General features: G+C 39.8%; 4 protein-coding genes across 7 annotated transcripts; 3 read left to right on the top strand and 1 right to left on the bottom strand.

Moving 5' to 3' along the window:
- The first annotated feature begins 384 nt into the window (after positions 1–384).
- Cox10 (Cytochrome c oxidase assembly factor 10) lies at positions 385–3,380 on the top strand. The gene is made up of 4 exons (XM_002052379.4): positions 385–556; positions 618–834; positions 893–1,579; positions 3,052–3,380. The coding sequence occupies exons 1-4, from the start codon at positions 476–478 to the stop codon at positions 3,291–3,293; spliced, it is 1,227 nt and encodes a 408-aa protein (XP_002052415.2). The 5' UTR covers positions 385–475; the 3' UTR covers positions 3,294–3,380.
- Positions 3,381–4,436: 1,056 nt separating this feature from the next.
- On the top strand, positions 4,437–5,117 carry LOC6628161 (uncharacterized). The gene is made up of 2 exons (XM_002052380.4): positions 4,437–4,837; positions 4,909–5,117. The coding sequence occupies exons 1-2, from the start codon at positions 4,468–4,470 to the stop codon at positions 5,070–5,072; spliced, it is 534 nt and encodes a 177-aa protein (XP_002052416.1). The 5' UTR covers positions 4,437–4,467; the 3' UTR covers positions 5,073–5,117.
- Positions 5,118–5,891: 774 nt separating this feature from the next.
- Positions 5,892–12,478, bottom strand: Nin (blastoderm-specific gene 25D). Of its 4 annotated transcripts, none has more exons than XM_070209130.1 (8): positions 12,229–12,478; positions 11,450–11,810; positions 10,859–11,094; positions 10,554–10,791; positions 8,029–9,844; positions 6,545–6,968; positions 6,370–6,481; positions 5,892–6,309 (listed from the first exon to the last, which is right to left on the bottom strand). In XM_070209130.1, the coding sequence occupies exons 2-8, from the start codon at positions 11,739–11,741 to the stop codon at positions 6,053–6,055; spliced, it is 3,375 nt and encodes a 1,124-aa protein (XP_070065231.1). In that variant the 5' UTR covers positions 11,742–11,810; positions 12,229–12,478; the 3' UTR covers positions 5,892–6,052. The 4 variants fall into 4 exon arrangements, with proteins under 4 accessions (XP_070065231.1, XP_070065232.1, XP_002052417.1 ...); XM_070209131.1 differs by having other exon boundaries at positions 11,450–11,793; XM_002052381.4 differs by having other exon boundaries at positions 11,450–11,757.
- A 429-nt stretch (positions 12,479–12,907) lies between these two features.
- On the top strand, positions 12,908–17,996 carry Bub1 (Bub1 kinase). The gene is made up of 4 exons (XM_002052382.4): positions 12,908–14,145; positions 14,262–14,378; positions 14,434–16,143; positions 16,204–17,996. The coding sequence occupies exons 1-4, from the start codon at positions 13,279–13,281 to the stop codon at positions 16,927–16,929; spliced, it is 3,420 nt and encodes a 1,139-aa protein (XP_002052418.1). The 5' UTR covers positions 12,908–13,278; the 3' UTR covers positions 16,930–17,996.
- The last annotated feature ends 7,632 nt before the right edge of the window (positions 17,997–25,628 follow it).

Raw genomic sequence — 25,628 nt, 5'->3', positions numbered from 1 at the left:
CCATAGCTCGATTTTCACGAAGTTTGGTATTAGTAAGACAATAACAGCAAAGCCACCGACTCCCGATTGTGTCATTAAATACGGTCACCTTTGTTTTGTCGCTTGTGTATATTTTGGAGTCAGCTGCTTAGTGATGTGCAAATTAATTGAACTCTTGTGCGATTGTTCGTAAAGGCCTACGTATTAAATTACAAAAAGATATTGTGTATCAACCAAATAAATGATCTTGGTATACTGTGGTCGCAATAAACTAAAAAGTTACTTGCATTCTTTTCAACCTTATTATTTTATATGATATTTATTTTCACTGTAACTATTACTTTCTATTAAAGTACACAGTAACTAGTTACTTTTAAATACCTGTTACAATTTGGGTGCTGAGTGCAAATTGCACATATCTAATCCAAGCCCTAAGAATAAGAACTTTAAAATATGATTTAAATACTAAATATTAAGCAGCAAAACAAAATATATAATGTTTCGCGCGTATTATAAAATTAGTTCAATCGAGTGCTTATCAACACACATACTTTCTGCGCAAGTACAATTTTTTCGGGTAAGATATTGGAAATTGTTATGCAACGTGCTGGTACTCAAAATAGTTGTACAATTCTTAGTTTTCGACAATCGCGAGATCTTCGGCGAGTACAAAATTACAGGATGCAAGAAACGTGCCATCATCTAATAACTCTGGTCCCTCCAGCATATTAAATCAACAGAAATCAGAAAATGTAAAAATATCCGTAGAGAAATGTCCATGGATGCCGAGCCCATATGTAGATGATGGCAAAGTTTTTAGTAAATACAAAAAACTTTCCAAGTTTCGTTTGACATGTAAGTTGATTTAAAATGTGTTTTAAAAAGAAAAGAAACTAATACATTTTCCCAACAGCGTTAGTTGTCATAACGACAATGGGCGGATATGCCATGGCACCGGCTGCGTTTGACTTAACTACATTTGCAATGTGCACATTGGGAACAGGCTTGGTTTCAGCAGCGGCAAATGCTATCAACCAATATCATGAAGTTCCCTTCGACTCACAAATGTCGAGGACGAAAAACCGCGTGTTGGTAACTGGCCAAATAACTCCGCTCAAAGCGGTTGGTTTCGCAGTTGTATCAGCGACCTCAGGATTATGTTTATTGTATTTTGGTGTCAACGGGCTAACAGCAGCTTTGGGCGCCGGTAACCTGTTTCTTTACACCTCAATATATACGCCAATGAAGCGAATGAGTATTGCCAACACGTGGATAGGCTCAATTGTTGGAGCAATACCGCCACTGATGGGCTGGGCAGGTTGCACAGGAACTCTGGATGCGGGCGCAATGATTCTTGCCGGAATTCTGTACGCGTGGCAGTTCCCGCACTTCAACGCCCTGTCGTGGAACCTACGTCCGGATTATTCGCGAGCCGGATATCGCATGATGGCTGTTACCAACCCGGGCCTTTGTCGTCGAACTGCACTACGCTATGCATTCGCGATTTGCGGACTGTCTATGGTAGCTCCCCTTGCTGATGTTACTAATTATTGGTTTGCTTTGGAGACGTTGCCTTTAAATGCATACTTTTGTTATCTAGGTAAGTGAAAATTGGTGGCAGAATTTAGTTTCTTATTTTAGATAGGAATAATCAGATTCAGGTGATAAGCTGTATAAATTCGGCCTATTGATAAAACAAATACACTTTCAGATTGTGTCAGATATGCTTTTACTATAATACTAATTAACGGGATAAAATAGTTTGGCCATAACTTTTGGAAAGTCAAACCAGTTTAAAAATGGTTTAAAAAGATTGTAAGCCAATAGTTGAAATGGGAAAGACGAAAGGCAATACCCATAAAATCAAATGTACTTAATCTGCTTATAAATTCTAAAAAAGGGGTTGAATTTTGTACAAAGGAATATAAGTAATATATGTGTGTGTGTTAATGTATGTATGTATGCATGTGTGTGTGTGTGTGTTAGTGTTTGTATGCATATACATATATATGTATGTATTCATGCATCCTTGTTTTCTAATACCAAACGCAGACCAAACTTATTTGTCGCTGTGCTGCAAATTTGAAAATAACGAATTTCTGCCAAGTGCTCTCCTCCTCGATTCTCAAGAATTCAAGTAGGCTCTGCAGATTTTCATGCCCAGCTAGTAGTGTGGTGATTTTTTTTTTGTGTTTTTTTTTTTGAGTGTATGTATGTACAATTATTTGTGTGTGTTGTGTATATATGTATGTATACGCGTGTGTACATATATACGTATGTATGCATGTATGTTCATATGAATAAGTGAACATATGTGTTTATGTATGTACACATGTATATATGTATACATATGTACGTGTGCTTGTACACATGTATGTATGTATGTATACATATGTACGTGTGTATGTACATATGTATGCCTGTTTGCATATTTACAAACAAACATGCATGCATCCATATATGTATATACAAACATGCATACATATTTATGCATCATGCATATATACTTGTATATTTATGTGTATGTGTTTATATGTGAGTATGTACGCATGCATGCATGTATGTAGGTATCCGGACATTTATACATGTACGCATGCATGCTTTTTGGCATATAAACAAAACAAACTTGAATACATGTTTGTACAAACAGGCATATATATGCAGGCATATATATGCAAAGAGTCTTTGAATCGGATTTCTACCGGGGAAGCTTAGATTCAGCGAAAAGTGGGAAATTATTTTTGGTATAGATTTATGGTATGGTATGGTATATATGGGCTATGCGTTCATCGCCAATCAATCAAGTCACTTTTATATATAGGAATAAGCCTTTAATGTAACTATAAGTTGAAATCCAAATTTTATTTATTGTGGGTCAATTTTGCCTCTTCTCTCCCTATACGTTGTCAACATGTTGATTTTTACAAAAAGTCTCAATCATTTTATCAAAAATAAATAGAATATAAAAAAAAAAATTTTTAAACCGCCGGCTTTTCAAAGACTTGTTTAGTTATTAGCTCATACATGTTCTAAATAGAGTATAATTATAAATCTATTGTTTCTTAATTTCAGCTTATGAATTTAAATCCAAATCTGACAGTGGAAGCTCCCGAAAGTTGTTCAGATTTTCATTAATACATTTACCTGCCCTCATGCTACTGTTCCTGGCCAACAAAAAAAATTGGTATTTTAAGGATAATGTGGAAGAAAAGCACGTGAAAAGTGATGACTCTTATGTGTCCCGCTTGACTACCTCGCCATCAGGCAGCCTGGAAAATGTATTACCACTAAAGGTAACAGTTGGTTCAAGTTGATCTTTGATGCTAACTTTATTGTAATTCCTTTAGATGTAATTAGAATATATTTATTCTAACTTAATAAACAAAACTTTTAAAAAGAAACTAATGGTCAATATGTGCTCATAACTTTTAGTTAGTTAAGTTTTCTAATAGTTTGTTTAAGAATATGTAATTTCTTAGTTAGTTAACCTATATGATGTGGCACCCATCTGGCGATTTGGAATAGAAACCTGAGCTCTGGCTTGTCAATTCAACCGCAAAAGAGCGCAGTCTAATGAAATCGCAAAAAGTGCAATCTCTCCGAGGTACAACTCTATTCAGTTTGGCAGAAGCTCCATTTTACGTTCGCAATAGCGTACACTACGGACACTTGAAAATCCCCTGGTTCGAAGACCAAATTCAAGCAGCTGTATACGCCAACAGGTTCGCTAGCAACCTTCGAGTGGCCGGACTAAGGCAAGGTTTCGAATTATTGAAGTTAAGGGCAAGGAGCATAAGTTTGAATATATCCGCCAGCCGCCATGCAACCGGTCATCGACGATCTGTTGCTCAACGCAACTTTACTTCCGCGGCTACGAGGGGAAGAAGAAGAATGAAGTGTGATAAATGTAATCAAGATAATGGCATAACCACTAATTCTCAGACATCGTTGGAAGCCGGCGTTAAACATAACGATATCCCAAACATAAGTTTGCTGTCTGTGAACAATTGGCATTTATTGTTCGAGTGTCTAGACAACCTCTGGCAGATAACGCCCGCGGTATCCATAGAGCGCTGAGGGTAGACTCGACTGTGAATGCGTATTTTCTAACTGTAGCGACGAAATGTTATATTGTTGTCAATTTATTTTTAAAATTAATACTTTTGATGCTTTTTCACAAAACTTTCTATGGCTGCCATTTTGAAAAATGTTAGATTTTGTGAACAGTTTCACATCTTCAATAAATTTAATTTGTTCCCCTGATGGGGGAGGTATCCCAAGGTATAATAATTAATTGATTTTAAGAATTATTAATTAAAAATATGTACAGTGCACATTTTTCTATGTGCTTATGAACAAATTAATAAAAAAATCTGTGAGCCAAGTTCCAAGAATCGGAACCAAGTTCCAAAAATCGAAGCGCTGCTAACTTGACGCACGTACTCAATTACACATCTCTAATAAATAGTAAATAATTATTCTCAAACAATGAAGTCTGGAAAATTAAAAAGAAATTTTTGGCTCACTGCCGAAATCGAATGCATGCTTAATTTAATAAATGAAGTGAGACTGTCACAAGGATCAGCACACACTGCAACAACGCACAATACTTTTACACAAATTGCTAGCAAAATGAAAAGACACGGATTTCCCAACAAATCGCCAACTCAAGTGCGCAGAAAATGGTTTCAGATGAAATCGGCATATCTTTGCTATAAAAAAGGCAATGTGGATCGTCTATTTTTAATACCGGAGAAATTTCGTAGTGTAATTGCACAATTTGTAGAAAATGGTAGTAAAACGCGACGTTCTTCCACGACCACACAACCGACTACTGAACGCAAGCTCCAGCCACAACGTAAAACAAAAAAAAAACATTTTAATTAATTGAAAGTAAAAATTAAAAATATTAATTTTTGTTTATTACAGTAGTTAAACCAAAATCAGCTGTCAGCACATTTTTGGCTCTACTAAAGCAGAATAACAATTTATTGAATGTGGAATTCAACACATTGGAAGCGTCGCTTTTGAGCTATGAGCAAAGGTGCCAAGCAATGCGAGATTACAACATAATGAAATACATGACTTCCTGAGTTAATCGTATGTTGTGCCAATAAATTGATCTTCATATAATGCAATGGCAACACAAATATTTGGTGGCTGCTTTTCAAACAAACTGAAAGGCGGAATATAATGCGACCTTTTCGACGTTTATTAGCTTTTAGGATTTGGCTAGGCAGCAGCTGACAAAACATGTGGGATCTGATAAGGGATGCCTTTGCACAGAGTTGGACTCCATCCGGACCGTCGTCACTTGAATCTGCATTCCAGCTACATTCCAGTCCCTGACCATAATATTGAATATTGCTAAGATTCATTCATATTCATATTGCGAATATTGAAATATCCCACACAGCTGATATCAGCAAAAATATTTAAACTTTTCGTTTTTGGTTTTATAAAATAGTTTAATGTTTTGTTCGTACATTAACAAGCACAGATCATAACATACAATTAAGGTGTACATCGAGCATTTACAAATTAATTGGTTCGTAAATATGTTAATACATAAATATTTGACAAAACGATTGCATATTAACTAAATTAATATGCAAAATAAATACATATTTTACGATAATAGCATTACAAGTCTAGTTACTTTGACGTCTTTTTTTTTTTTACTTGAATACCATTGAAATAACAATATATATGCGAATGGTAAACTTTGATATTTTTAACCAATTTAAAATGTTATCTATATTATTTCGTTAACTATATCAATTGATTTATACGTTCAACAATGTATATACCAAATATGAAGTTCAATTAGTAGATTTATGATATAAAAATCGGTACAGTCGATTGTTCCGTTCTGCTTCTTTAGGTGCTCTGCAGCAAAAAACATTTAGTCATATCGAGAACATATATAATTATATATATGTGTGAATACAAACAAGAAAATATCATGTAAATACTCTGAAGAATATCACTGCATTAATGTTGCCTAGTGTATTGGTACATATTATCGTATTACTTCGATGTGTCTTTTCATTTAATCTCTGGTGCGTTTCTCCTACGGAATTCCAGATGGATCGCTTAAGGCAGGCACATGGTGCTGTTTCTGTTGCTGTTGATGAATGAGATTAACGCGTGCTCTCTGCTGCTCGAGTCGCTGAACATTAGCGGTCAAATGCGAATTCTCCACATACAAATCCTTCACAAGAATATCGGCGTTCTGAAGACGCTGCGTCTGATCGGCAATCAGGACAGCCTGTGCTTCAATACGACCGTGCAACTCGTTGAGATCCACTTGATGCTGTCGCCAGGATTCTATGGATTAAATTTATGGCAATTAATCAGTCAATAGTAAGAATTGCTTGTTACACTTACGCTGCATCAGAGTCTCGGTATATTTCTGCTGTTGCTTAACCACATTCTGTAAATGACGATTCCGCAGCTCTAGCTGATTAAGTCGCTGCTGAAGCGTCGGATGTGTTGTTCGCTGTTTAAGAATAAAAAGGAGCAGTTTAAATAAAAGATAATGCCTTATTATCAACGATCTTACCGCATATGCTTTCTGAAGAACAGGACGTGCTTCCTGCAACTGTTGCAATTCCATGACCAAACCGTCACGTTGCAGACTCAGATCCTTTATCTGCTCCTTGAGTGAAAGCTCAAAGAACTTAAGACGTTTCAGTTCCTCCTTCAGAGCACTTGGACTACTGCACTTTTCATGACTGAAGCAAGACGCTTTGCTGGTGGACACAACGCTGTGCGAATCAAAGCTCTTGTTCGATGCAGTTGATGAGGTCTCACTATCCGCGATTTCGCCTTCCGACGAACATTTGGGCTTGCAAATGGGCGCCGGCGTACAAACACTTGTTGACGAAGTATATTTTGTATCACTGTTTGTGGGTGATTGGCCCGAGGATAAAGTGCCTCGAGGCGTGGTACTAAATATGGATGTCGTCGACGTAGTAAGATTGTTTCTAAAACAAAGGATTTATTTAGTGTTTAAAAATTGGTAAGCTAATGATGGAAAACTAAACTAAACCGTTCGACAGCACACATCACAAGAGCAAAAACAATAAGCTTTAGATCAATAAACCCGTACATTTGTATGTATAACGTAAAATTATCTATAATCTCGCTTTAAAAGTTCGGCCTTGTGTACAAATTAAATACCTAAAAATGCGTAGACCAATAAGTTCTCAGACCGCAGTAAACGAACCCATTGAAAATGGGTAAAAAGGGTCTAATATATTTGCGCAAAATGGCAGGCAGAAGGTATCATCTGCGAACCCATAAAGTATATATTGATCAGCATCAATAACCGAGTCCATCTAGCCATGATGTCCGTCTGTCTTTCCTATCTCAGAACCTAGTCGATTAAAACCCAATAAATGGGAGTTCCCTCCAAACTTATGATATATTTCCAAAAAAAAAAAAAAAAAAAAAAAAACGGAGAGAAAACAAACAAAAATTCTTTTTAATTTTATTAGCAAATATTAAAACTGATCTGGGCATGCTATACAAGATCTTTGTTGTTTAAAATAGTGCTTCTAGCTTTTATAATATCTGAAAACCAAGCTTATAGAGACCTAGGATATAATTAAATGGGTTGGAGTTAATTCCATTTGCCTTTGACAATTTGTTTCAGGCCATTTACCTATTTTCTGAACACAAACTAAAGTAAATTTCTGTTTTAAATAAATATTTCTCTAATTTATCTGAAATATATTTGTCAATCGAACTCAATTAATAATTACACATATGTGTACTCTAATGATATAAAAAAATAAGAACTATTAATTGACTTTTATTATGTTGATAATAAAATGTTAAACTATTTCATAGAGTAGCTTAATATGAATTTGACAAAAGTTCGAATCGAAGTGTTATCTAATTTATTTAACGTGTGAAAACCACATCCACTCATCCACTTATATATTAATAATTAAATAAGATCAGAACATTATAACGACGCGACACATAAACACATATACATACATAGAAAAGCAGGACTGGCAAGAGCCGCGCTGTACTTACCGGCTGGTTAATTTGTGGCTAGGAGACTCGCACAGGAGTGTCAGGACCTTGGGAGTGCTTTCTCCGTTAGCAGCATCGAACGATTTAAGTGGTTCCTGGATTGTGCTTTGGTGCCACAGGTAGCTGATGGGCGAACTGGCTGGCCTTTGACTAGACTGTGCAGTTATCTGATCGAGTACGTCCGGATTGAGCTCACATGCGCCAGTTAATATTTCTACGCTCTCGCCTAGGCGTGTACGCAAGTCTTCCACCTCACTCTGTAATGCGCTTATTTGGAGAGACTTTTCTTCTAGCATGCGAATTGAGTTATTCCGCAGATTCGTGGCCTCCGCTTCGAGCTCAACGTATTGCTGTTCCAGCATATCGCGCTCATCAATTGGCGACAGCCGGCCATCTTTGCTAAACTGTTCCTCATACTCGCGCACCTTTTCCATCAGCTCGGTGAACTTTTTGTCGCTTTCCAGCTGCTCATCTTCATAAAGTTGGCGCTCCTTGTCAAACATTTGCCGTTCCTCGCTTAGTTTGGTTTGCCAGTAATCCTCGCAATCCTCGTAAGCGCGCTGCATTTGCTCCAAACTGTTTTCTAGCTCCTTGCAGCGTGTCTCCGGCGTGGTGGCACGACTATTGCTATCGCTTTTAGCAGTGTCGGCAGCCTTTGAGGTTGCCGCCTGTAGCTTTAGTTCCAACTGCTCGACGGTCAGCCGCAGAGCAGCAAGCTCCTCTTCGTGACTTTTACAGCATTGCAGTTCAGAGTTAAGCGCCAACCAATCGCTGCTGTTGTCACTGGACTCGCCTACTTCCGAACACTTGCGCTGTTTTCCCAGACGCGGACTTTCGCCAAGTACGTGCGTCTTGCTGGGCGAATCGCCTCGTCGCTTGGTGGCCAATCCGACGCTAACAGCCTCCAGTTCTTCACATTCGGCAGAGTCCGCAGCTGAGGCAATCACACCAACAGTTGCAGCATCCTTTTTTCTTGACTTTGTACGAGCCAGATCAACATACAAGTTCTCAATTTCCATTGTTAACTCATCGGTCTTGTCACGTAACTGTGCGTTCTCCGTTTTCAATGCTGCCATTTGCTCCATAACGACCAAAATCTCATCATCCTCTGAAGTCTTATCTCTGCCGTTGCCAGCATGTTCACTGTTTTCCAATTTAATAACTGGCTCACACTTAGCCAGCTCATGATTCAGCTTAATGTTCTGCTCCAGTACCTCAGTCATTTGCAGGTGGACCTTCTGCTGTTCCAACTCGAGCTCAGTATTTTCAGCCCGCACCAGCTCTAGCTCAGTCTTCAGCTTGATCTCCTCTTGCTCGAGGCTTCTAATCTGAGCTTCCAGTCTCGCAGTCATGCTGGTCCAATGGTCGCGATCGCTTGTAATGCGCTGAGTTAAATCACGCACCATACTTGCGTGTCTCTGCTCCAGTTGATGGACTTCCTGCTTGCAGTTGTCCTCCAAAATTGCATGTCTTTCATCCACCTCGGCGGCCAACATCGCCACTCGCTGATTGGCTGCCTTATTATCAGATCGAAGCTTAAGATTTTCCTCATGCTGTTGACGATATGCCTGTCGCAGCGATCCCAGCTCTAAGGTTTGGAGCGCCACCAGAGCACGCAACACATTTGCATGTGCATCTAGCTCAAGTCCGCGTATCTCTTCTTCCAGGACTTTGGTCAGCTGCTGTAGGTTCACCTCGTCCTCGTCGAAGCCCAGAGCGTGCAACAGACCTACACTATTAACTATATTTGCCATTTCCCAGGTGTCAACGATAACTTGCGCGCTAATTTTTTCCAAATGATGTGGGGTCATTAGATCTGTAAAGCATGAGCCGAAAATTAGCATTGTTAAGCCACAGAAAATTTATATACCATAAAATACAATGAAAGGTGTACGACAAACAATTAGGAAATTAATTCAAATAAACGATTTTCAAATTATTAATCAACATATTGTTGACTGAATTTTACAATTATTTAAGTTATTTATATTTCGATTGACAGCAAAGGAAATCAAATTTATGTGCAGTATTTAAACAACGAAAATGTCAACGATTGTTTAAAAGTTTGTAAAAATTACAAAAATGCAATGCTGAATTATTTGTACAATATTTTTAGAAACTAATTTTGGGCTTTCTTTATCCTGGTTTGCATTAGCCATTAGCCATTAAGCCACTTCATTGCATTGTTTCTAATTAAGTTAAGAAACGAAAGAGTTTACTCTTATTTAAATAGGTTGCTAAAACCAAGATTTATATTAATCTATTGACTTTAAAATATGTTTACCAAATTGTAGATAGTCATTGGGTTTTCCTGAATAGTATGAAAATATCCCTAGTACAACATTGAATTAAGTATGCCCAATGCTTGTCCAATGCATCCAAAGGCAAAGCAAATTAGTCTTTAATATATAGTATATATAATTATGATTAACTAATTGTGGTGGATCTTAGCTAAAGCTGATGTGTTGTACCGAAATTGGAAAAACCAGAGAAAAATGTAAGCCAAGTGAATAAGTGGCACTTACCTAGCGACTCGACGCTGCTGCACTCTTTTGTTGCCTCTCTGAGATTTCTTTTGGTGCTGCTTTTGTCGACTTGCGCACCGACTGTCGTGCTCGCCGTTGTTGTTGTGCTGATCATTTTGGATTGCAGATTCTTGCGTGCTGGTAGCGAGGCGCAGCGCTTGAGCTTGCTGCCGCTGTAGTAGATTGAGTGCAGGAACCGGCTGCCAGGCAGATCACTTTGTGACGACGATCGTTGCACCTAAAAAGTTAGTTAAAAAACAGCAATTGATTATGGCGAAAATTAACAACGAGCCGCTGCAGCTCACCTGGACGATGTGCGCGTTAAAACCGTTAAGACTTTGCTGCTGATCCTCATCTGTATTATCCGAGTCCGTAACGGGTAATTCGTCGAGGCCAATCTGATGGGGCCGTGAGCGGCGGCCATACTTCTTGGTGCCCACGATAAGCTTGGGCGAAACCTCACGATCAGACGCCTCGCCCTCCGGCGGGCTCTCCTTGTATGTGTTGGCGGGTGATTCGTCACTTATCACCAAAGAACGCTCTGCAAAAGAAAAGCTCATTAGTAATTGGCTTTAGATATGCTCGACGAATTTCGCTGTACCAAAACGAGCAGCTAGTTTTTCAATAATGGGATCAAAAAAGCCCGAGCACTGTTTGTAATACAATCGTGTGCCCATATTGTATCGTGAGGAGGATCTAATTGCAACTGTTGGACAAACACACAGCGGAGCACTCTTAAATGCACAATGCCCGTTGTTAGCTTTACCTAAGCCGCTGGCAGGACACAATAACAGGCAGGTATCCCGGTTTTACCCCTCATAAAAGCTGATGAATTGCAACTCCTGTTTTATTATCTACAGCTGACACTCGAGTTTAGGTAAAAAATCGGGCCTTACCTTTAAGTCCAGATGGTGTGCTTAATCCGGGACGCGCTGTTGAGCCGTCGAACTCTGTGCCCAAGAAATTAAGCAGAGCTACCTTGAATTGCTCAAACGAAACACCCAGCTTGGAGCTACCACTGGCGGTCAGATTAGAGATCAGCGCCGATCCCTGATCACGCAGCTGCAGCAGCTGGCAGAGGCGCGTCAGCGAAACTTCGTCCAGCAGGCCGCTCTTGCGTTGCGATGTCTCGCAGCTTTGGAACATCTGGTAAAGTTTCTGCTCGTACGGATCGGCCGACACCTCCATTATCTACGGGCTAAGTCTATATCCGTCAAATGTATAGATACCATAATTAGTACTAGGAAAGAGAGTTATCTTTGACATAACAAGATTGAAATATATTAAAGCATATTGCAATATATTTTAACACCAAGCCAAGAAGTTATATGAAATGTTCCGCCAATATTCGAAGCTCACATTTATAACATATCTATAATTTCGATTAATATTCAAAGCTCATCCACATAACGTTAAGATAAAGTGCTCAGTCAAAATCCAAATCTTATTCGATAGCCTTTGCCTCTTATTTGCCAGAGGAAATATATGTACATATATGTTATGTACATATGTCAGCAAACGGATTGAAACATTGAGAGCCCGAAATATTGAACCGAATGGAAGGCCATAAATGTCATGATTAAGTACATATGATGAATCCTTCGATGTGTGGTACATTTCATATACATTCTGCCTGATTATTAGAATAATTATATAAAGTAAAACGTATTTGTACACTGTGTTCAGGTGAAATCGATAAAAGGCTACTAGTTTGTAGTTGTTGTTGATGTAGCCACGGCTTTTGGTTTGTTGCTCGGTTTTAACATTGGGTGTTGTTGTTGATAAGTTTAGATCGGTAATATGCACATGAAAATACACAAAATCATTCGATTGCACAGTCAATAATAAACCACTAGATGCGTAATGGTTAAATTGGTAAAAACATAATGTATTATAAACGAGCACAGTGGCGGAGTAATGGGGTCTGGTGGCAATTTATCGATATATTTGTTCTTTTGGAGTTGCCTGACGTAACGCATTCTCATTTGCTCATATGTGATAAATGTTTTCTTATGGGAAAACGTATGGGCCATATTTTTCATATTAGACAAAAATGTGACATTCAGAAAAAAATGTATGACAGATGGCCAGTGGAATTAGACATATTTAACACAGTTCCAAGGATATCAAGTCTCTAAAATATTGTTTGGAAAATCAAAAATCAAGTAGTACACAGTTGAACAGCGATCTTATAGACTTGCATTCAATTCTAGCACTGTTTCCTGGATTTGTGTTATTGATGTAGATCATATATATTAATTGTTTAAAATTTGCTTGTTTTTGTTTGTTTTTCAACACCGTCATGGAACTTATCGAAATCCAAGTTGGGAGCACCCCTGTTTTACTTGAAATACAAATAACACTGCACTGTTGCTCTTCGTGTTATCGATTAGCCACCACAAAAATAGTAGCGATAGCTTATCAGCAACACAGCGACATAAAAAAACATTAGAATAAGACTTAATTTTTTTTTTGTAATTCCTGAAAGCTATTGAGTGTAAAAGCAATAATATGTTTATTTTAAAACCGACAGCAACAAAGTGTTAGCATTCAATATTAATTGTCGTTGAAACACATTGTCTCAATCATCGCCACGGCCTTGATCAAAGAGCCGTGTAAATAAATTGGATTTATTACGAAACTTGGATTTACGAATGCAAACGCTTTCAAAACTTCGCTAAGGTTTGGCTCTCATTCTGGCTCCACACCGATCAACAGGATCAGAATGGCCATGCATTCATATATGCGGGCCAACCCGAATCAAACTCAAACAAGCAGTGCAAACGAGAACTTGAGTGCGGATGAGGTGAACGACTTCCTAAAGGACAAACAGGCATGGGAGCACGCAATATCGCTCTACCAGGGACCCGATCCGCTCGATCACTGGTACAATTACATATGCTGGTACGAAAACCATGCACATAGCGATCCCGAACTTAAGTTCCGCGAGACGCTCGAACGATGCCTCACAGTTTACGAGCACAACGACTATTATAGGCAGGATGTGCGTCTTGTGCGCCTCTGGCTTAAATACATTGCAATGCAGACGGACCAGCTGCGTTTCTATCAGGTTCTATTTCAGCGTGGCACCGGTCGCCAGGTGGCCGCATTCTATATTGGCTGGGCCAGTTACTACGAGGCGCACGAACAGTTCAAGGACGCTGAAGCAGTATTCAATCTGGCGTTCCAAGAAAAAGCGCACAGCAATGCTGAGCTGCAAAACGCCCACGCCAAGTTCACATATGTGCGCTCATTGTTTTTCCAGCAGCAACAAGTGCAGCAGCAGCAACAGCATCAACATCAGCACCAGACAGCGTCTCACGATGCACTGCAGCAGCTGACCACATACACGCAAACCCATCACCTACAGCAAGAGCATCATCAGCAGCAGCAGCAGCAGCAACAAGATCATCACCAGCAACAGCCAGCCTACCCGAATCCTGCGCCATCCACACCATTGAGGTCTCATCATGTTCGCCAAGATAACTTTCATCAATATCAGCAGCATCCGCAGGAGCTTACATATCTCGCCCATGCACAAGAACACCAGCAGCAAGCCCAGTCACAGGCTCACTACCAGCATCAAGAACAGGTAATATTTGAAAGTGACCTCTCAGTGAGGGGATTTGCAAGAAACTAATTTCCAAATCCACATTTGATCCCTTATTTTCCCATTTGATATAAACAAAGTGCATACTCTTTTTCCAGCCGACTCCTTCAGCACCAGCGCGCTTCGGCCAACAGTTGCATCATCCCGCATTTGAAGCTGCACAGAACCAATCGCTCGCCCACTCGCACTATTCGCCCATGTTGCACCAGAATCGGGTAAGCTCCACTTAGATATTGGCGTACTGCTTACTGACTACTGCCCAATTTTTAGACTCCCTCAAATACATACCTCGGACCACAGCTTCAGGAACAGGCGGCGGTCACCGGAAGTCCTAGCGAGGGGCAACCGCAGCAGCAGCAGGAGTCCTTGACGGAAGTTGGAGGTGTGCGCTTGCCCCGAAATTTTCATGCTTACGGGCGGAACAACCACGAGACGTGGAAGCCAGCACTGACTCTAGAAGAGCCGGACGACCCATCACGCGTCTGTCACTATGCGAAACAAATGGTGTACCCAGCCGGCGTGGGCATCGAGTACAGTCCTGAAGAGCTGTTGGCGCGCAAGTACACGGATCTGCTGAAGCAGCGGAAACAATTGGCGCAGGCGCAAGCGCCGCAACAGCCACTCAATATCAAAGCACAAGAGCAGACCCAAAAAGAACCCACTTATCAAGATGGGCAGCAACAGGATCTCTCCGAATCCTATCAAAAGGAGACATCCTATTGCATGACGGCAATGGCTGGAGCTAAACAAGCGAATTCTGAAGTTGGCGGTGATGAGGAAGGGGAGGAGGATAACCAACCAGAGCAATCAGACGAAGAAGAAGAGTCCGATGAGGAGGGTTCCGATCAACAGGACAACGATGCAGATGCGGAGCCGGCGAAGCAGGTTTACTCCAATGGCGTGGACGTGGAAATGAACTTTAAAGCACAGACGACCTTTGAGCAACAGAATCGCTCTATAAAGATGAAATTTAAAAAGGAACGCACGCTAGAGTGTAGCCCATATAGTGCCTATACAATCGAAAGCATTTACCATCAGCATCAAGAGTTGCCTTCACCAGCGGCACCAACAGCCGAACCTATGCGCAAGTTTGCTACCTCGTCCAAGACCTTGCAAGACTATAGTGGAGCTACGACAATGCAGCGCCAGCGAAACGAAAGCCATCATTTCCACCCGTATATTCTGGGCCACACCTCCACACCAAAAAGCACAGCAAATGAGAGCAGGCGTGCGCGCGCCAAGGCGAAACAGGGCAACAAGTTTCAGGCTGAACTGTGCAGCAACAGTAACTCATCCTGCTCAGTGGTGGACCAGTTGGCAAATGGTGTTGAGCCTGGCGTTGTCCATGCCGATTTTGAAGCTGCCTCTGCACCAATACACAACGCTACCTTCAATGACAATGCCAACTTCTCGTTCTCCAGTGCCGGTGGCCTGGACAATTCGAATGGCTCGCTGGCGCTGGCTGTGGATAGACTTAATTTTCGTGAAGCCACACATGTTGCTGGTGTTGGCAATAAATCGCTGCCTGCGCACAATAATAACAACCACATGCCTGTACAGAGCACAACACTGGCGGACTTTTCCACATTTCAGGAAAACTCATATTTTGCCACGCAACACGATGCAGAGGCACAGGAGCGCCGTCTGTCAAAAGCGCTGGAGACAATTGCCCGTCACCTGGGCAAAGAGGCAATCGATCCGTTCAACAGCGAGCTCTGCCGCGCCTTTTTGGCTAAACTCAATTTTCCTGGCGACAACGATGCCCATGCCAGCTATAAAGTAGTGCAAACACCGCTGCCGAAAATCTCCAACACGCGCAACCTCAGCGTCCTGGAAGGCGTGCAGTTCAACATTGATAAAGAGGTGGGTCGCGGATCCTATGGCTCCGTCTACAAGGCAACTGACACGCGCACCGGTAACGTTGTGGCGCTCAAGTACCAGAAGCCGCCAAATACTTGGGAGATCTATATATGCGATCAGGTGAATATTCCGACTTGTCAATCAAATACTTTATTTGCTGATGTGTAATTTTTGTTAAAGGTGCTGAGACGCATACGGGATCCGGACGTGCTGCCAGGACTTATGGACATATCGACTGCGATTATAGCACCGAATGCCAGCCTTATTGCCACTGAGTTCTCGCCTTTCGGTTCGCTGCTGGACATTAATAATAAAATACGTCAGGCCACCACAAAAGTGATGCACGAGTCTCTGGTCATGCACTTCTCATCGCAGATCTGCAATATTGTGGACCATTTGCATCGACAGCACATCATTCATGCGGACATTAAGCCCGACAACTTTCTGCTAATGCGCGTACCAAGTGTGGAGAATGCCGAACCTTCGCTGCGTCTGATTGATTTTGGATGCGCCATCGATATGTCGCTGTTTCCCGACGCCGAGCACACCAAGTTTCGCAAGGTGGTGCAAACGGACGGTTTTACATGCATCGAAATGCAGGAGGGACGCTCCTGGTCTTATGAAACAGATCTTTTTTGTATTGCCAGCACGGTGCACGTCATGCTCTTTGGCGAGTATATGCAGCCGCAGAAACGAGCCGCCGGTTGGGAGATACGTCAAAAGTTGCCGCGCTATTTAAAGAAGCACGTGTGGTCCAAGTTCTTCTGCGATCTGCTCAATATGCAAGCCGACAAGTTGCCGCAGCTGCAGCAAATGCGCAAAATCTTTGATGAGGAATGTTGCCGAATGGACTCGGAACTGCAGAAACAAATACGCACCCTCTCTAACATTCTGCATCGGCGATAACCAACGCCAGTGTCATAAAATTCGTTATCCATTGCAAGTTATTGAACTATTTTTTTGTTTGTTTGTTGCATTACCAATTGGATCTTCTGTTCGTTCGAGATAAGCAAAAGTGTCACCTGCCAAGTCATACAAAAACAAAAAAAGAAGCAAATGTTTGCTTTTATTCGATTTTCTCTATAGCATTTAACACCTGTCATCTTTTGGTTGTCTAATTGCTAACACGATTCTAGGTAAAACTTCAATTACCTTCATTGATTAACAATTACAATTAACATTTGTAAACAAACCTTTTCAGAATTGAAAATCTTTTTATTTCAATGTACAAGCTCATATATTGTAACCAACTAAGCTTGCGTGCACTAAAATTTATCTATATTTAAAAAACTATGGTTTTATATAGATTTAAAAAAAAAACTCACACACACACACACACACACACAAAATATCATTTGTATATCCCAAGCATTAAGCAAATTTATATTCGAACAACCAAAACTATGCCAAAAGATTAATAATTAACATGTTTGAATATAATTGTTTTCAAATTCCTGTGCAACAATACTATATTAATTTATAATTAGTTTAAATTCGAGCCCTTCATAAATATCCGGCAAAATACGTACTGAATTGAACATGGAATACACTATAAAAAAAAAAAAAATTATTATTTATAAAACGTACTTAGAAAGATCATAAACAAAGCAGCCCAATTCAATTCTCCGGCGTTAATTTAGTTTCATTTCCGATTTTTTTTTTACGAAAAACTGGTAAGTTTCAGTTTCTGAAACACTAGTCAATTATGAGAAAGAAAAAAAAACGCCAAGCAAAAACAATTGATTTATTAATTCAAAGCGAACTAACCATTATTCAATTTTGACCACAATTTTAAGTAAACAATAGAAATGGCTTTTCACTTGAGCATTTTCGCCTGAAAAAAAACACTTTTACGGACCACCAAATAGATGATTTTTGATTTATATTAAGTACTTAAGTATTTACATGTAAATATATACAATGAAAATGTTCGTGCAAATAAGATTGAATAAAGAATAAGCTAAAAAGAGTAATGTAATAATTTTGTATGTACAGGAGACAGCAGAAAACAAAAGAAAACAAAAAAAAAAAAACAAAGAAAAAAAAAATTAAATGTCTAATGAAATGTAAGCAAATCAAATATATAATATTAAGTAAAAAGAAGAAGAACTTTACAAATTAGAAAATATATTTAAAAAATGTTAAATAAAAACAACAATCCACGTGCGAAGTGTCATAATCGCGGCTATTCGACCCCCAACTCAAGAATTCGCGTACTCTTATACTTGTGCTCTTATACTTACACTAGAACTAACATAATTATCATACATTATATAAGTAAAAGTATAAGTTCGTTTGGCTTTTGCTGAGCGAAAAGCCACTCGGTTTGGCGAGGCGATGGAAGAGCCAAATGCCACACTAAACAACTCGCGTCAAATTACAATAGATGCAACATCCATCGTCTGAGTGTTAACATTGTTGTGTGCTAGAAACCATGAGGTATATATATTCCTGATCAGCATCAATGGCCGAGCCGATCTCACAAGGATCTCCGAACCTATAAGAGCTGGAAATTAGAAATTTGAAATGTAGATTCTCCGCGCGCGCGTAGGAGTTTGTTTCCGATAATCGATAAACTGTCCCGTTTCTAAGTTATCGATCAGTCGTTAACGAAATCTTGTTTCTGTGCAAATCTCTTAGGTTTTAAGAGCTAGAGTCAGCAAATCTGACATCTAGCATTTGGAATAGTATATACTTATATCAAGTATCTTTCGGGAGTGTCCGACTAAGAAAACCACAGTTATAAACCTATTTAAAGGGCAGTATATACATTTACTAGCAAAATTTGATAACATATATGAGCTACAGACTTCTGACGGATGCCGAACAAGAACATATCTATTGTAAATTTGCACAAAAGTCAAGTGAGTATACCCTTTAAGACATTTTCAATGAGTATTAAAAGAGAAAATGATCGTCGCAGTCTATTTTTGCAAATGAAATGCAAATGTCAGTTAAACAAAAACGGCAAACAAAATTCACAATTTGGCCCGCTTCGAAATTGTCAAGTAGGTGCCACAAAGCGCGGCGTGCAGCAGGCAGCAGGCAGCACGACAGCCGCAGCGTGCAGCAATAGTGTGGCAATAATGCTGCGCTTGACCCACTTTTCCTTTTTGCCAACAGGCAGGCAACGGTAAACAATTTCCACCCAGCTAGCGACTGGAAAAAGTTGCAGCTTTTCATGCAGCACACACACACACACACACACACACAGTGTTGCGCAGCGACACAAAGTCAAAGTCGACGCCGGTCTCTAACGACGTCGTCGTCGCCGCCGCCGCCGCTGCCGTCGCAGTTGCCCACGTTGCTCGGTTGCAGTTGCATTCGTATTCGCATTCGCATTCGCATTCGACTCTCGCCAAGTGAAAGTAAAGTGGGACAAATGTAATTATTATTGCTTCTAGTAACCGTAACCGAGTTAGAAGCCCCGATTGCGGTTGGAAAGTTGGCAACAACGTCGACGCCGACGTCGACATTAGCTTTTACACAATATTTTATTCAATCAAATTGCAAAGAGAAAATTGCAGCAAATGCTTGCAGCGGCTGCCGCTGCGGCTGCGGCTGCAGCAACTGCAACAGGCAAATAATGCAACACGTAAACTTTCTATTTTTTGTGTGTCGGCTGCGACGTCAACTCTGATTGCAACTGCAGCACACACACACACACACACACACACACACACGCACACACACATATTTGTGAGTATGTCTAAGTATTGGTGTTGCATGCATAAATTAATACATATGTGTGTCCCAGTTTGCGGCACGTTGGCGATTTGCTTTATGAGTTTGAGTGACAAATTAGGTTGCGCCGAATTCAATTGCGATTCGAAAGTAAAGTAGTACGCATATCGATCTCAAGTTAAAGGGAGTTCATATATTGTTTTAAACAAAACTAACGACATCAATCTAATCTTTTTGCACAGCGAAAACTTTGTGTATTCCCATTGAAGAGGACTAAAAAGGGTATATCTTCGATCCCATGAAGTATGTATATATAGTCCGTCCGTCTATCTGTCCGTCCGTCTGTTTATTTATATAAGCGAATCGATCTCAGATCTATAAAAGCTAGCGTACGATTTAAACGTAGGTTCTCCTAGATAATCAAGAACTAATCGATATTGAAATACTGCAAATCTTTTGAGGATTGAAGAGAGTCTCCAATCACATGTAGCTTCTAGAATAGTTCATACAAATCGAATAGGTACAGGGTATTCCGGGCATACAGTTATTATTCGACAGGTGGAAAATGAGTGGAACATTTTCTTTTACACTTATGCCTCAATATCGAGTTGTCTATTGCTGCTGATAGACAATTTAATTGAAATGAGGCTAGAGCTGCCTTCTTCTGGCTATTACACATATTTACAAAAACAATTTTCAAATGTCATGGCCAACTTGGCTCGGTTGCCATTTTCCCCTTATTCCGTATTTGTGCTTGTGGAATATGCAACAACTGTACTGCTAAAAATGATCAGCAAAGCGAAAATTGGAAAATAATTAGGTAATTTCAAGTTAAGAAAGTAGAGTAAAACAGGAGGCTCTAGTCGGGAGTTGCCGGCTAGTAGATACCCTAAACCCTATCCTATTACCTACTTAAACAAACAAAAACAGTTCCCTCAATAGGACTCGAACTTGTAACCGACAGCGATAACAACAATAGAACCCTTATGGAGAAAAAAACGAATTAAAATAGCAGCAACAATCGCAAATTCTTGAAGTTTGCGCTAGCTGCCGGAAACAAGTGGACAGCCAAAACACGTTGTCCTTAATAAATTTTGTGTTTCTTAACCGATGTTTCTTATCGATTATCAGAAACAAACTTGGAGGATCTACATTCCAATTCTCAGCCGATTTCGGATGTTTATCTGACGGGAGTAAATGAATGGAAACCTTTCTATTTTGTTTTTCATTCGATTCAATGCCTTATATTAACAGAAAAAACTGTTCAGTACAAAGATGATAAGAAATAAGAAGTCAGTGGAAGATTGTTAGTTAGAAGAACTCAATGCAGAAAATCAAGAATTTGTTGCTGGCTTTTCGTGTTCTGCGACAATTTTACACGTGCATATTGTGCATAGGTAAGGACTAGGGATACGCTTTCAAGCGTAAAGTCTCGTTCTCTAAAGTATTATCGCTGTCGTGACGTGGCACGGTTCGTCGGCCCTCAGAGTTACAACGACTCAGAGGACACTGGCCGCGCCGCGTCTTCGTCTGATGAACCGCACTCAGACCACGCAAGGTTGTTTCCGTCGACGAGCCAACCACCTAAAAGCGAAAGGTTATTTTAACAAAAATGTCTGGGCTAAGTCTAATAACCTTTCCCTTCCACCGAACAGGGCCAGACGCCGCGCACATCCAGAACAACGACAAGGACAAGGACAACACCCCATCAAATAGAGGGTAGAGACTGAGACTGAGACAGAGACAGAGACGGAGACAGGGCGCCAGCGCATCTTGCTGCCCTACCCAGGCAAGCTTTGTGCGTGCGTGTGTGTGTGTGTGTGTGTGTGTAAAGTATGCATGTAAGTGTGCATAAAACTAATAAAATTTTCAGCCAGCACACATGCACACATACATATACACATTTACATTTAGTCGCATTTCTTGTGCCCTGGTCACGATCGAAAATGTATATAACAGTCAGCAGAAAGCATCTCCGCATATATTCTTGATCTGCAGCAATCAGGCGCGTCTTTATTAAATTCTATTAATTTCTGGTCTGGCAGTCGAGCAAGTAAACATTTTCCTATTGTTTGAAATATATATAAAAATTGACTAATTCAAGTAGAAGACGTTTTATGTGGTGTCCCTTAGTCGGGCACTCCCGACAAAAGACTGTATGCTTGACACCGTGGTTGCAAATACAACAACAAATCCAAAGACAATTATTTATAAATATACAAATTGAGTTTTTGTGTTTGATTTTGCGTTTGCAGAGCAACCCGATGCGGTTAGTACAAACGCTCAGAACTGTTATAAAAGCTCACAGTTACTTTTCGTCTCCTTATCTTATTACCCAATGACAAGCAGGCAGGCAGGCAGGCAGAAGTTCAAATGAAGAGAGCAAGAGAGAACGGGGCATGTACATTGGTTCCAAATGGAAGCTAATATAAAAGTTCATAACAATCGTAACCTTAATATAGGCATGTATTTACGTAGAGATATGTCTGGAAATATGTTTAAGGTTATTATTATTATTATTATTATTGCGTATTTACTATATCAACCCATATAAATGCTGTTTTGCTCCACTGTGAAGTGGTCGATGGCTCGCCGCCAGCCAAATGTCATTGCTCCCCGCTGGCAGGCTTAACCTTGAAAGTTTAGCTGCCAAGGCAATAACAAAGAAAAGGACGAACAAGAAACAGCAGCACAGAGAGAGCAAGCGAGATAGCAAGCAAGGCATTGGAACAGAGAAAGTTTCAACAGGACAAAAGTACACAAGCAGCCGTTAGCCTTTTTTTTCCGCCAGACTTACAGTTAGGTTAAGTTCATTCATTTTATACGCATCGCGCATTAAGTTAAAGACTAACAGAACCTGCCAGAAAAATGAAATTATAATCTTCACATATGAGAAGCACACAAGAAGGCATTTTCAGATAATTTTTTAGCATTGTAAAATGTTTATATTGATATTAATCATTATATAAACATTATATAATTATTTTGCATAATTAACTTATACCCTGGTTCCATTGAATACTGGTATAAGGAGTATACCATTGCTTGCAGACATTAACCATACGACATGTTGTATGTTGCATGGTTGGTGTTGCAACAGAAATCTCCTACACCCTTATTTTTGATCAAGTCGACGAGCTGAACGAATGCGCCGATCTCGAAATCTTTATATATATATATTAACTAGAAATATTTTGTCCAACCTATTTGATGGTAAGAAACAAACGTGCATAGAAAAAGAATGTAAAGCAAACAAATGTCAACTGAATATTGGGTCGAATCTCTAAGACAGAAACTAAACATAGCATACCAATTGACTTGGCCAAAAAAGAGAAAGTGGACCTCCGTTAAAGATCACTAAGCGCAAAACGTTCAGATGGGGACACAAACAACAAGAGCAACATAAAAAAAAAAAAAAAACAACAAATTACGAACAGCATAAAGCAACGGGCCAAATAATGGAACTAGGTCGGTTGCGCTGCGCCTCTTGCAACCCAACCGAGTTTGTTCGAACATGTTCGATGCGGCCTGAGTCTGACACTGCAGTTGCATCCAACCCCACAGCCCGCTCGCACATACATACAAACATACTTATCGCCGGGCTTTCGAAACGACGCTCTTCGTGCTCAGAACACGAGCGTGTTGTGATCGCAGGAAGCGGCAGTATAAGTTTTACTGCGACTGAGTTAGTTACAATTTAAAGACGGATTTTTGATTGATTCAATGGAATTGAATAGAATTTCAAACAATATTGACTATACCAATGCATGTATGAATTTCCATTTGTTTTTATGTATGTACGTATATATGTCATCTATCAAAATTATCAACTGCAGTAGAAGATACAAATAACTGGTAAGAACGTTGCTTAACGTTATAAATTTATACAATTTATAGATAATTACATATATTTATATATATATACCATATGTAAATGCGCTTCCTTAGTTTATAGCTTACACATACATACATGTATGTGTGTATGTACGAATTCCGGGTTTTGAGCAAGGCTTTAAGAGCCAGATTCAAGAAAGTTGAAATTTAGCTAAATTTGTATCTTGGGCACAAGAATAGCTGCTGTAGAGCATTTTATCAAGATAGGCTGCGAAACAGAAGCCAGCGCAAAGCGCAAGAATGTTAAATTTAAATGTGTACATGGGGTTTTTTTCTCTCTCTTCATTCTATTAATAGAATTGCAATTCCGATTGTATGGCATGCTGGACTGTGTGTACATATGTACTGCAATTTTAGTACATTTCCCTTTCATAAAAATACAAGTGTTCGAATTTTTAAATTAATAATGATATGACACATTTCTCATTCAAGAATGTTATACATATGTTAGTTTAGACAGCCGCACACTGTTATACGGAACTAATCCTTCGTATTCTAATTGGAGATTTCTGACAATTCACCTCAGTTACGGGTGGTAAAAAAAAACTTTCATAAAAACCCTGCAAATGAGCTTTAACCCGCTTTCGTGGGGAATTTGCCGAAATTTCACCACAAGCTCAATTCGGTAATTATTGCTTGCGATCTTTGAGGATCTTCCGATCTTTTGTCAGTCAGTAAATTTCATACTAAATAGGGAATAATTAAGATATGCAAAACTACGTATACATACGTACATATATATTTATATAACTATGCAAATCGGAAGGATTGATTGTGCTGGCAGAACGAAACAATCTTAAGGTCTTGCGTCAGAGCATTTGCAATGTTGTGTGGGGTCAGGCCAATTCGAATGCGAATACAAAATTAATACATATGCAGATGTGCACATACAAAAATGCGTGTATGTGTGCAGTTACGTGCGGTTACTTCACACACACACGCCCATTAAAGTTCTTACCAGCACATATGCATGTATGTATGTATGTGTGTGTGTATGTTGCTATGCGGGTGTTTGTGTGCAAGATCTGCCTACCATAACTAAGAAGCGAATGAATTAACGTACGCACACAGCTAAAGCTGCAGTTGTTGCTTTAGTTCGCATTTATAACTTCACATTCGGTGGCATCTGGTCGTACATAGCTACATACATACAATACATATACATATAGATACGTACATGTCTGCTTTGCCATGCATACACACATACATACATATCTGTTTCACCACATTCAGTTGCTGGCAGAGCGGACGATCGGCAGCAGGTTCAAGGCCAACGCCAGAAAGGTTCGAAATGCCCATGGTGCGTCTGTATGAGTGTGTGAAGAGACACGGCATTAAAAAAGGAATAACTATAAGTATGCATTATGTATGTACCTATGCATGTGTGTGTGTCTACCACGCCCCATTATTTGTATGTAAAAGGGAAATTTATTGCTGGTCAACAACACCGTTTAGTGGCGCTTATGTAATACGATCCCAAATGGGGGCGCTGATAAAGAGACGGTATACACATGCATACATATACATACATACATATAAATAAATATACATATGTATGTACATTCATACAATATTATGTACGCAATGTAAATAATTGCATACATGCATATGAAACGTGAGTGTGTGAGAGGACTACATTCTATATTACATAAAGCAACAAGAGACTACAATAAGAACAGACAGCGATACAAATGCAGTCTGAACGATAATTCTGCTCTCAGAAGTTCGGTCGAAAAATGTTCTCTTTTTTGCAAGCACGAAAGGCGCAGCCATTGTTGCCTATGCTATGTGAGCGTGCGAGTGTGTCTGTGTGTGTGTTCGGTTTGTTTTGTGTGATCGCAGAGTTAATGCACTCCAAAGAGAAGTTCAAGGCTGAGCAAATCAGTCGCTCACTCAGTTTGTTCATTTTCATGGCGTCAATAAATATGTTGTATATGTATGCGCGCACATACAGACAGGCCAGACCGAGAACACTGATACACATTTATATACATATATGTATGCATGTACATACATACATACATATG

This window comes from Drosophila virilis, chromosome 4, assembly GCF_030788295.1.
Source record: "Drosophila virilis strain 15010-1051.87 chromosome 4, Dvir_AGI_RSII-ME, whole genome shotgun sequence".
Taxonomy (NCBI): domain Eukaryota; kingdom Metazoa; phylum Arthropoda; class Insecta; order Diptera; family Drosophilidae; genus Drosophila; species Drosophila virilis.
Note: the sequence above shows the minus strand (reverse complement) of the source record. Positions and strands in the feature narration are given on the sequence as shown.